Below are 13,596 nucleotides of genomic sequence, written 5' to 3'. Positions count from 1 at the left end.
ACCACAGGCCTTTTACCTTGCTGATAACAATTCCCGTATATATCTCATCTGGAATGTTGCTACTACAGTATCGCTATTACATTAATCCTCTGTTGTTTTGGGCGTGGCTCATGCATATTTAATTATGTTTTGGCGGAAAAGTGACGCCCCCACCCCCCTTAACATTCCAGGTATTGGAATGATGAAGCGTCGCAACCATGAATCGCCATGGCAACAGCAGAAAACGGTCCCCTCCTCCATCTCTCTCTTCCACTTCCCCCCTCATTCTTTCTTCCTCTGTGTCAACTGCTCTCTCTCTATCCCCTATCCATGTGTTGCTAAGCAGACTTCACTTTCCTGTCACCCTCAACAGCTACTGGAGGAGAGGTGAAGCTGAACCAGCTAAGGTTAAAAGGAGAGAGGGAGGGATTAATCATAACACAGACAGACAGAGAGCAAGAGAGAGAGAGAGAGGCAGAGAGAGAGAGAGAGAGAGAGAGAGAGAGAGAGAGAGAGGCAGAGAGAGAGAGAGGCAGAGAGGCAGAGAGAGACAGAGAGACAGAGAGAGAGAGCGAGCGAGGAGGCACAAGATGGTTGGTGGAAAAGACTGGTGACTCTCATTGTGATTCTCTGATTTGCAGTGAGCTCACCCCCCTTCACATAAAGACACACCTTATACACTCCACCTCCTTCCCATCTTTCCTCTACAATGAAAGCAACACACCGCTATTTTAGCACCCGGCTTCCTAAAAACACACCACATAAATAAATGATAATTTACTGACATGATGAAACACCGGCGCAACAGATTACTCCAGGGTACCCCAGATAAACTGCATCTTAAATATTCCCTAGGATAACCTATGGGCCCTGGTCAAAAGGAATGCACTAAATAGGGAATAAGGAGCTGTTTGGGACACAACCCATAGTAACCCCAGCTGAAGTATTAGAAAGAGCAGATGCAGCAGGTTTAACCAGGGACAGGGGAGAGCCTCCCCCGAGAGGGGATATATATATATATACACCTATATATAGTATCAACAGAGTAAAACACATTAAAGGATCAGCTTGGGCTACATTAGTGTTGGGAGTGATGATGTGGTCAACACAGACCAACACCAATTAGGGGTAGTCCTGTGGAATTAGGGGAAGTACTGTGGAATTAGGGGTAGTACTGTGGAATTAGGGGTAGTACTGTGGAATTAGGGGTAGTACTGTGGAACTAGGGGAAGTACTGTGGAACTAGGGGAAGTACTGTGGAACTAGGGGAAGTACTGTGGAACTAGGGGTAGTACTGTGGAATTAGGGGTAGTACTGTGGAATTAGGGGAAGTACTGTGGAATTAGGGGTAGTACTGTGGAATTAGGGGTAGTACTGTGGAATTAGGGGAAGTACTGTGGAACTAGGGGAAGTCCTGTGGAATTAGGGGTAGTCCTGTGGAATTAGGGGAAGTACTGTGGAACTAGGGGAAGTACTGTGGAATTAGGGGAAGTACTGTGGAATTAGGGGTAGTACTGTGGAATTAGGGGTAGTACTGTGGAATTAGGGGTAGTACTGTGGAATTAGGGGTAGTACTGTGGAATTAGGGGTAGTACTGTGGAATTAGGGGTAGTACTGTGGAATTAGGGGAAGTACTGTGGAATTAGGGGTAGTCCTGTGGAATTAGGGGTAGTCCTGTGGAACTAGGGGAAGTACTGTGGAACTAGGGGAAGTACTGTGGAACTAGGGGAAGTACTGTGGAATTAGGGGTAGTACTGTGGAATTAGGGGTAGTACTGTGGAATTAGGGGTAGTACTGTGGAATTAGGGGAAGTACTGTGGAATTAGGGGTAGTACTGTGGAATTAGGGGTAGTACTGTGGAATTAGGGGAAGTACTGTGGAATTAGGGGTAGTACTGTGGAATTAGGGGTAGTACTGTGGAATTAGGGAAGTACTGTGGAATTAGGGGTAGTCCTGTGGAATTAGGGGAAGTACTGTGGAACTAGGGAAGTACTGTGGAACTAGGGGAAGTACTGTGGAACTAGGGGAAGTACTGTGGAACTAGGGGAAGTACTGTGGAACTAGGGGAAGTACTGTGGAATTAGGGGTAGTACTGTGGAATTAGGGGTAGTACTGTGGAATTAGGGGTAGTACTGTGGAACTAGGGGAAGTACTGTGGAACTAGGGGAAGTACTGTGGAACTAGGGGAAGTACTGTGGAACTAGGGGAAGTACTGTGGAACTAGGGGAAGTACTGTGGAACTAGGGAAGTACTGTGGAACTAGGGGAAGTACTGTGGAACTAGGGGAAGTACTGTGGAACTAGGGGAAGTACTGTGGAACTAGGGGAAGTACTGTGGAACTAGGGGAAGTACTGTGGAACTAGGGGAAGTACTGTGGAACTAGGGGAGGTACTGTGGAACTACTGTGGAATTAGGGGAAGTACTGTGGAATTAGGGGAAGTACTGTGGAATTAGGGGTTAATTTCTGTAAATAACCATTTTGAATGGTAACTCAAATAAATCATGCATTATGTTATTCAAAGGGAAACGGCACCAGTTGGGATGTGGGTTAACCCTAGCTGTCAATGCAACAAAAAAAATGACTTTTAACTGCCTCACCTGGTTAAAAAGGTAATATAAAATAAATAAAGGTGATATAAAATAAGGGTATACATTAAAACATCCCATAATCTAAATATTACTCAGCCTGCGTAGTAACAAATGAACACACAGCACCAGTCTAAATGAAAACCACACAGCACCAGTCTAAATGAAAACCACAGAGCACCAGTCTAAATGAAAACCACAGAGCACCAGTCTAAATGAACACACAGCACCAGTCTAAATGAAAACATAATCTAAATATTACTCAGCCTGCGTAATAACAAATGAACACACAGCACCAGTCTAAATGAAAACATAATCTAAATATTACTCAGCCTGCGTAGTAACAAATGAAAACCACAGAGAACACCAGTCTAAATGAAAACCACAGAGAACACCAGTCTAAATGAAAACCACAGAGAACACCAGTCTAAATGAAAACCACAGAGAACACCAGTCTAAATGAAAACCACAGAGAACACCAGTCTAAATGAAAACCACAGAGAACACCAGTCTAAATGAAAACCACAGAGAACACCAGTCTAAATGAAAACCACAGAGAACACCAGTCTAAATGAAAACCACAGAGAACACCAGTCTAAATGAAAACCACAGAGAACACCAGTCTAAATGAAAACCACAGAGAACACCAGTCTAAATGAAAACCACAGAGAACACCAGTCTAAATGAAAACCACAGAGAACACCAGTCTAAATGAAAACCACAGAGAACACCAGTCTAAATGAAAACCACAGAGAACACCAGTCTAAATGAAAACCACAGAGAACACCAGTCTAAATGAAAACCACAGAGAACACCAGTCTAAATGAAAACCACAGAGAACACCAGTCTAAATGAAAACCACAGAGAACACCAGTCTAAATGAAAACCACAGAGAACACCAGTCTAAATGAAAACCACAGAGAACACCAGTCTAAATGAAAACCACAGAGAACACCAGTCTAAATGAAAACCACAGAGAACACCAGTCTAAATGAAAACCACAGAGAACACCAGTCTAAATGAAAACCACAGAGAACACCAGTCTAAATGAAAACCACAGAGAACACCAGTCTAAATGAAAACCACAGAGAACACCAGTCTAAATGAAAACCACAGAGAACACCAGTCTAAATGAAAACCACAGAACACCAGTCTAAATGAAAACCACAGAGAACACCAGTCTAAATGAAAACCACAGAGAACACCAATCTAAATGAAAACATTCCTAGGCCGTCATTGAAAATAAGAATTTGTTCTTAACTGACTTGCCTAGTTAAATAAAGGTAAAAATGGTTTAAAATAAATAAATAAATGAGAGAAACCTCTAGCTCAGGCTAAACAAGCCGTGCCTTTATTCCTAAGGAGGTGTAAGGGTGGACACCAGGGAGGGGGAAGAGACTCAACTTGTCTGTGTTTAATTCTCTCCTTTACCAAGACAGAAATCACCACTAAAGTCAACTCTCAGGGGGTTCAGGCAGAGCTTAGCGCTGACGATATTATGAAGGCTAGTCAAAACAAACATACATGTTTTCAAAAAATCTATTTTCTAAAAAGGATAATTATATTTTACTGTTAATATAAAGCATTGGTAGAGCTGGGGGGACTGAAACAACAAGCTGCCATCTGCGTGGAGAGTGGAGAGCTGTGATGAGCTCTGTGGGTTGAGGGCTTTGTCCTAAAGGGCACTATGTTCCCTACGTAGTGCATTACTTTCCCATAGGCCCCCTGTAGGGAAATAGGGAGTCTTTTAGGATGCACCCTGGAAGGGATTAGCACCATATGGTGGAACCAAACAGCAGGGTGTGTAGAAGTAAATATAAAACCAGTTTTTATCAGGGATCAGGGAGTGTTTGTGTTTAGCTCAGCAAAGCATTGTACCATTTGTAGATGGACGGCTGCTGCTCTTAAATTTAAAAATCGGTGTGTGTGTGTGTGTGTGTGTGTATGTGTGTATGTATGTGTGTGTGTATGTGTGTGTGTCTGGGATTGTCATTATCCCTTCACGTGGTCCACAAGGTTTGTGTCAACTAAACAACATGTCTACTGGATCACCCAGGATCACGTTATGACAGAGCCTCGCGTCACACAACCAGTCAGTGTGTGTGTCTACTGGATCACCCAGGATCACGTTATGACAGAGCCTCGCGTCACACAACCAGTCAGTGTGTGTGTGTGTGTGTGTGTGTGTGTCAGTGTGTGTGTGTGTGTCTACTGGATCACCCAGGATCACGTTATGACAGAGCCTCGCGTCACACAACCAGTCAGTGTGTGTGTGTGTGTGTGTGTGTGTGTGTCTACTGGATCACCCAGGATCACGTTATGACAGAGCCTCGCGTCACACAACCAGTCAGTGTGTGTGTCTACTGGATCACCCAGGATCACGTTATGACAGAGCCTCGCGTCACACAACCAGTCAGTCAGTGTGTGTGTGTCTACTGGATCACCCAGGATCACGTTATGACAGAGCCTCATGTCACACAACCAGTCAGTGTGTGTGTGTGTGTGTCTACTGGATCACCCAGGATCACGTTATGACAGAGCCTCGCGTCACACAACCAGTCAGTGTGTGTGTGTCACCCAGTGTGTGTGTGTGTGTGTGTGTCTACTGGATCACCCAGGATCACGTTATGACAGAGCCTCGCGTCACACAACCAGTCAGTGTGTGTGTGTGTGTGTGTGTGTCTACTGGATCACCCAGGATCACGTTATGACAGAGCCTCGCGTCACACAACCAGTCAGTGTGTGTGTGTGTGTGTGTGTGTGTCTACTGGATCACCCAGGATCACGTTATGACAGAGCCTCGCGTCACACAACCAGTCAGTGTGTGTGTGTGTGTGTGTGTGTGTGTGTGTGTGTGTGTGTACTGGATCACCCAGGATCACGTTATGACAGAGCCTCGCGTCACACAACCAGTCAGTGTGTGTGTCTACTGGATCACCCAGGATCACGTTATGACAGAGCCTCGCGTCACACAACCAGTCAGTGAACAGGGGAACTTGGCAGCGCTGAACGCCAAGTTGTTCTGTGTAGTAAAACTAGAAACGACACTGTAATAAATAGTTCTCACATTGTTGTTAGCTATATACCAAAGTACACAATATAAGTAACAGCTTTCCCCCGTGCTCCAGACCTAGCCTGCAGGGCACAGGGTGACGGGTAGGGTCAACCCACTGGGTTCCACACATCACACCAGATGAGGGGAACACAGTCTTCTAACCAGGGACCACTGAAGGTATAGGAACACACAGTCTTCTAACCAGGGACCACTGAAGGTATAGGAACACACAGTCTTCTAACCAGGGACCACTGAAGGTATAGGAACACACAGTCTTCTAACCAGGGACCACTAGAGGTATAGGAACACACAGTCTTCTAACCAGGGACCACTAAAGGTATAGGAACACACAGTCTTCTAACCAGGGACCACTAAAGGTATAGGAACACAGTCTTCTAACCAGGGACCACTGAAGGTATAGGAACACACAGTCTTCTAACCAGGGACCACTAGAGGTATAGGAACACAGTCTTCTAACCAGGGACCACTAGAGGTATAGGAACACAGTCTTCTAACCAGGGACCACTAGAGGTATAGGAACACACAGGGACCACTTCTAAACACAGTCTTCTAACCAGGGACCACTAGAGGTATAGGAACACACAGTCTTCTAACCAGGGACCACTAGAGGTATAGGAACACAGTCTTCTAACCAGGGACCACTAGAGGTATAGGAACACAGTCTTCTAACCAGGGACCACTAGAGGTATAGGAACACAGTCTTCTAACCAGGGACCACTAGAGGTATAGGAACACAGTCTTCTAACCAGGGACCACTAAAGGTATAGGAACATAATCATCTTACCTGGCAAATGGAATGTAAGAGATGCTGTACCTGAAAGAGAGAAAAAAAGATATGACACAGGTTTACTACACAGCTATATATTATACTACACAGGTATATATTATACTACACAGGTATACTACACAGCTATATATTATAATACACAGGTATATATTATAATACACAGGTATACTACACAGGTATATATTATAATACACAGGTATACTACACAGGTATATATTATACTACACAGGTATACTACACAGCTATATATTATACTACACAGGTATATATTATACTACACAGGTATACTACACAGCTATATATTATACTACACAGGTATACTACACAGGTATATATTATAATACACAGGTATATATTATAATACACAGGTATACTACACAGGTATATATTATAATACACAGGTATACTACACAGGTATATATTATACTACACAGGTATACTACACAGCTATATATTATACTACACAGGTATATATTATACTACACAGGTATACTACACAGGTATATATTATACTACACAGGTATACTACACAGGTATATATTATAATACACAGGTATATATTATAATACACAGGTATACTACACAGCTATATATTATAATACACAGGTATATATTATAATACACAGGTATACTACACAGGTATATATTATAATACACAGGTATACTACACAGGTATATATTATAATACACAGGTATATATTATAATACACAGGTATACTACACAGGTATATATTATAATACACAGGTATAATACACAGGTATATATTATAATACACAGGTATATATTATAATACACAGGTATTATACACAGGTATATATTATAATACACAGGTATATATTATAATACACAGGTATATATTATAATACACAGGTATATATTATAATACACAGGTATATATTATAATACACAGGTATATATTATAATACACAGGTATATATTATAATACACAGGTATATATTATAATACACAGGTATACTACACAGGTATACTACACAGGTATATATTATAATACACAGGTATACTACACAGGTACACTACCATTCAAAAGTTTGGGGTCACTTAGAAATGTCCTTGTTTTTGAAAGAAAAGCACATTTTTGTCCTTTAAAATAACATCAAATCAGATATACAGTGTAGATATTGTTAATGTTATAAATGACTATTGTAGCTGGAAACGGCTGATTTTTTAAATGAAATATCTACATAGACGTACAGAGGCCCATTATCAGCAACCATCACAGCTGTGTTCCAATGGCACGTTGTGTTAGCTAATCCAAGTTTATCATTTTAAAAAGCTAATTGATCATTAGAAACCCCTTTTGCAGCTTCATTAAATAGTACCCACAAAACACCAGTCTCAACGTCAGCAGTGAAGAGACGACTCCGGGATGCTGGCCTTCTATAGTATAGTATAGAATCAGGTAGTATATTATAATATACAGGTACAGTGCCTTGCAAAAGTATTCACCCCCTTGATGTTTGTCCTATTTTGTTGCATTACAACCTGTAATTTAAAAATATTTTAATAGGATGTCATGTAATGGACATACACAGAACAGTCCAAATTGGATGAAGTGAAATGAAAAAAATATATTGTTCAAATAAATTCTAAACGGAAAAGTGGTGCTTGCTTATCTATTCACCCCCTTTGCTATGAAGCCCCTAAATAAGATCTGGTGCACCCAATTACCTTCAGAAGTCACATAATTAGTTAAATAAAGTCCACCTGTGTGCAATCTAAGTGTCACATGATCTCAGTATATATACACCTGTTCTGAAAGGCCCCAGAGTCTGCAACACCACTAAGCAAGGGGCACCACCAAGCAAGTTTCACCATGAAGACCAAGGAGCTCTCCAAACAGGTCAGGGACAAAGTTGTGGAGAAGTACAGATCAGGGTTGGGTTATAAAAAAATATCAGAGACTTTGAACATCCCACAGAGCACCATTAAATCCATTATTAAAACATGGAAAGAATATGGCACCACAACAAACCTACCAGGAGAGGGCTGCCCACCAAAACTCACAAACCTACCAGGAGAGGGCTGCCAACCAAAACTCACAGACCAGGCAAGGAGGGCATTAATCAGAGGCAACAAACCTACCAGGAGAGGGCTGCCAACCAAAACTCACGGACCAGGCAAGGAGGGCATTAATCAGAGAGGCAACAAACCTGCCAAGAGAGGGCCGCCCACCAAAACTCACGGACCAGGCAAGGAGGGCGTTAATCAGAGAGGCAACAAACCTGCCAAGAGAGGGCCGCCCACCAAAACTCACGGACCAGGCAAGGAGGGCGTTAATCAGAGAGGCAACAAACCTGCCAAGAGAGGGCCGCCCACCAAAACTCATGGACCAGGCAAGGAGGGCATTAATCAGAGAGGCAACAAACCTACCAGGAGAGGGCTGCCAACCAAAACTCATGGACCAGGCAAGGAGGGCATTAATCAGAGAGGCAACAAACCTACCAGGAGAGGGCTGCCAACCAAAACTCATGGACCAGGCAAGGAGGGCGTTAATCAGAGGCAACAAAGAGACCAAAGATAACCCTGAAGGAGCTACAAAGCTCCACAGCGGAGATTGGAGTATCTGTCCATAAGACCACCCGGTCTGAAAAGAACGAGACTCGCTCAGGCCATCTCCCTGGAGGTGTGATCGATATTGTTTACAGATCACATTGGAAAGTATGACCAGAGGAATATAATCGTCAGACCCAATATAAATGGACTCTTTCCCATTACATAAAATGAAGAGAGGTGGGGTCAATATGGAAACAATAGTTTACCTTTATTTAACCAGGCAAGTCAGTTAAGAACAAATTCTTATTTTCAATGACGGCCTAGGAACAGTGGGTTAACTGCCTTGTTCAGGGGCAGAACGACAGATTAGTACCTTGTCAGCTCGGGGGTTTGAACTTGCAACCTTCCGGTTACAAGTCCGCCGCTCTAACCACTAGGCTACCCTGCCTCCCCAATAGACTAACTCATCATGAAAAGACCAGTTTGTCTCCCAGCTATATGAATAATAAAACACACAGTCTTATAACAGAATAACCAACATTCAATGTGGCTTAAGTCTTGAATCCCCCCCCAATATTATCACAAAGATAAATACAAGACAGGGATAATGACATTCACTGCCTGCACTGAGACTATCAGAGGAATTACACCATTTTAATAGAGCACGTTACTGTCCTTAAAAGAGATAGTTTGAGATTTGTGCAATTAAGCCCTGTTTTTTTCTACTTTACCCAGAGTCAGATGAACTCACGGATACCATTTGTACGTCTCTGTCTATGTCGCAGTTTGAAAGAAGTTAAAGGTCGTTTCTGGCGCCATTGCTAACTGGCGTTAGCGCAATAATTAGACGTCTACAGGAGTAGCGAGCATGCTAGATGCTCCTGTAGACTAGACATCCGGTCATTGCGCTAAACTCTGCGCAAGTAGGTCAAAATCAAAAGTAACAGTCAGTATCTATTGTGGCCACCAGCTGCATTAAGTACTGCAGTGCATCTCCTCCTCATGGACTGCACCAGATTTGCCAGTTCTTGCTGTGAGATGTTACCCCACTTTTCCACCAAGGCACCTGCAAGTTCCCAGACATTTCTGGGGGGAATGGCCCAAGCCCTCACCCTCCGATCCAACAGGTCCCAGACGTGCCAGTTTTTTTTGCCAGTCCTGTCTGGTCCAGCGACGGTGGGTTTGTGCCCGTAGGCGACGTTGTTGCTGATGATGTCTGGTGAGGACCTGCCTTACAACAGGCCTACAACCCCTCAGTCCAGCCTCTCTCAGCCTATTGCAGACAGGCTGAGCACTGATGGAGAGATTGTGCATTCCTGGTGTAACTCGGGCAGTTGTTGTTGCCATCCTGTACCTGTGATGAGGTGTGATGTTCGGATGTACCGATCCTGTGCAGGACTTGTTACATTTGGTCTGTCACTGTGAGGATGATCAGCTGTCCGTCATGTCTCCCTTTAGAGCTGTCTTAGGAGTCTCACAGTACGGACATTGCAATTTATTGCCCTGGCCACATCTGCAGTCCTCATGCCTCCTTGCAGCATGCCTAAGTTCATGCAGATGATAAGAGACTCTGGGCATCTTTCTTTTGGTGTTTTTTTAGAGTCAGTAGAAAGGCCTCTTTAGTGTCCTAAGTTTTCATAACTGTGACCTTATTTGCCTACCGTCTGTAAGCTGTTATTGTCTTAATGACCGTTCCACAGGTGCATGTTCATTAATTGTTTATGGTTCATTGAACAAGCATGGGAAACGGTGTTTAAACCCTTTACAATGAAGATCTGTGAAGTTATTTGGATTTTTATTTAATTATCTTAGAAAGACAGGGTCCTGAAAAAGGGACGTTTAGTTGTAATATTACAGTGCATTCGGAAAGTACTCAGACCCCTTTACTTTTCCCACATTTTATTACATTAATCTTATTCTAAAACGGATTAAATTGGTTTTGTTCCATAAATCTACACACAATACCCCATAATGACATCACAATAGCCCATAATGACATCACAATACCCCATAATGAAAAGGCAAAACCAGGTTTTTAGAAATTAAGGCCATCGGGTTCTTGGTCACCTCCCTGACCAAGGTCCTTCTCCCCCCAATTGCTCAGATTGGCCAGATGACCAGCTCTAGGAAGAGTCTTGATGGTTCCAAACTTCTTCCATATAAGAATGATGGATGCCACTGTGTTCTTGGGGACCTTCAATGCTGCAGACATTTTTGGTACCCTTCCCCAAATCTGTGCCTCGGCACAATCCTGTCTCGGCACTCTATGAACAATTCCTTTTGACCTCATGGCTTGGTTTTTGCTCTGACAAAAACCTTATATAGACAGGCGTGCGCCTTTCCAAATCATGTCCAATCAATTGAATTTACCACAGGTGGACTCCAATCAAGTTGTAGAAACATCAAGGATTATGAGTGGAAACAGGATGCACCTGAGCTCAATTTCGAGTGTCATAGCAAATGGTCTGAATAATTATGTAAATGAGCTATTTATGTTTGAAATTCTGTATACATTTGCAAAATGTTCTAAAAACCTGTTTTCACTTTGTCAACATGGGGTTATTGTGATGTCATTATGGGGTATTGTGATGTCATTATGGGGTATTGTGATGTCATTATGGGGTATTGTGTGAAGAGATTGATGAGGATTTTTTATCGATTTAATCCATTTCAGAATAAGGCTGTAATGTAACAAAATGAGAGGAAGGGGTCTGAATACTTCTGTTTCGTTAACGTGGGCTGTTCACTGAGGGGGTATGATAGAAAAGGGTATCAATACAGAATCCGGTATTAGAGTATCAGACAACCAACTAACTTCCTCATGAGAACATCCAGATCAATGATTAACCATTTGGATAATATATTCTGGTACGTTTGGCATCTCATTTGAGCATCTGAGAAGTGAGCAGGAATTCCTGTTCCATTCTGACTAATAGGCCTGTTTTAGACCGTCTGTGTCGGTCAATGGACCGAGGGGGGATTGTTACAGGAAATACACTCCCACACACAGACAGGTCTGAGTGCATGTCGGAGTGCGTATGTGATGTACTATGCCAAGACGTGCGTGTGTGTACGCCTGGTGGTTGCCAAGGTGATGTCTATCAGACTAGGACAGGCAGGCACCACACAGTGGGAGAGAGAGGAATGTGACATCTATCAGACTAGGACAGGTACCACAGTGAGAGAGAGGAAGCTGATATCTATCAGACTAGGACAGGTACCACAGTGAGAGAGAGGAAGGTGATATCTATCAGACTAGGACAGGTACCAGTGAGAGAGAGGAAGGTGACATCTCAGTAGGTTGGAATGACAGCTAGTTACACACCCACACACACAATCAATATGCAAACATACACACCTCTATACAAACCTTTCAACATCTACATGCAAAAACGTCAACAAGTGCATTTTGCTTCCTGCTTTCCAGCATGTACATTTCATTGACCTGCAAGTGATCCTGCCAGTCAGGTTGTATCCAGGACAGGCAGGTACAACAGTATGATAACAGTCAGAGATCCTGCCAGTCAGGCTGTATCCAGGACAGGCAGGTACAACAGTACGATAACAGTCAGAGATCCAGCCTGTCAGGTTGTGTCCAGGGTAGGCAGGGTACTTTGAGTCAAACACAGGCTCACAAAATCCTTTAAGACCCAAGGACCTGGACTCTGAACTACTCCCCTCTGGGTGCAGGTATAGGGAACGCCCCGGCAGAAATAACAGAACTAGACAAGCCTTTGTACCAGGTGTGATGCCTCTCCTAAACAGCTGGGGTTAATGATCCTATCACTAAGGTGTGATGCCTCTCCTAAACTGCTGGGGTTAATGATCCTATCACTAAGGTGTGATGCCCCTCCTAAACAGCTGGGGTTAATGTTCCTATCACTAAGGTGTGAATCTCCTCCTAAACAGCTGGGGTTAATGATCCTATCACTAAGGTGTGATGCCTCTCCTAAACAGCTGGGGTTAATGATCCTATCACTAAGGTGTGATGCCTCTCCTAAACAGCTGGGGTTAATGATCCTATCACTAAGGTGTGATGCCTCTCCTAAACAGCTGGGGTTAATGATCCTATCACTAAGGTGTGATGCCCCCTAAATAGCTGGGGTTAATGATCCTATCACTAAGGTGTGATGCCCCTCCTAAACAGCTGGGGTTAATGATCCTATCACTAAGGTGTGATACCCCTCCTAAACAGCTGGGGTTAATGATCCTATCACTAAGGTGTGATACCCCTCCTAAACTGCTGGGGTTAATGATCCTATCACTAAGGTGTGATACCTCTCCTAAACTGCTGGGGTTAATGATCCTATCACTAAGGTGTGATACCTCTCCTAAACTGCTGGGGTTAATGATCCTATCACTAAGGTGTGATACCCCTCCTAAACAGCTGGGGTTAATGATCCTATCACTAAGGTGTGAATCTCCTCCTAAACAGCTGGGGTTAATGATCCTATCACTAAGGTGTGAATCTCCTCCTAAACAGCTGGGGTTAATGATCCTATCACTAAGGTGTGAATCTCCTCCTAAACAGCTGGGGTTAATGATCCTATCACTAAGGTGTGATACCTCTCCTAAACAGCTGGGGTTAATGATCCTATCACTAAGGTGTGATACCCCTCCTAAACAGCTGGGGTTAATGATCCTATCACTAAG

The 13,596-nt window shown here is 43.2% G+C and overlaps 1 protein-coding gene across 2 annotated transcripts in view; it reads right to left on the bottom strand.

The window, feature by feature from the left end:
• Positions 1–13,596, bottom strand: part of sft2d1 (SFT2 domain containing 1) — a 40,624-nt gene that overhangs the window by 4,245 nt on the left and 22,783 nt on the right. For both annotated transcript variants that reach the window (XM_042305614.1, XM_042305613.1), the window contains one exon: positions 6,426–6,455. In XM_042305614.1, the coding sequence (XP_042161548.1) occupies positions 6,426–6,455 (30 nt within the window). The remainder of the gene's footprint in view (positions 1–6,425; positions 6,456–13,596) is intronic.

Source organism: Oncorhynchus tshawytscha, linkage group LG24 (assembly GCF_018296145.1).
Source record: "Oncorhynchus tshawytscha isolate Ot180627B linkage group LG24, Otsh_v2.0, whole genome shotgun sequence".
Classification (NCBI taxonomy): domain Eukaryota; kingdom Metazoa; phylum Chordata; class Actinopteri; order Salmoniformes; family Salmonidae; genus Oncorhynchus; species Oncorhynchus tshawytscha.
The sequence above is the reverse complement of the archived record's forward strand: the minus strand, read 5'-3'. Positions and strand labels throughout refer to the sequence as shown.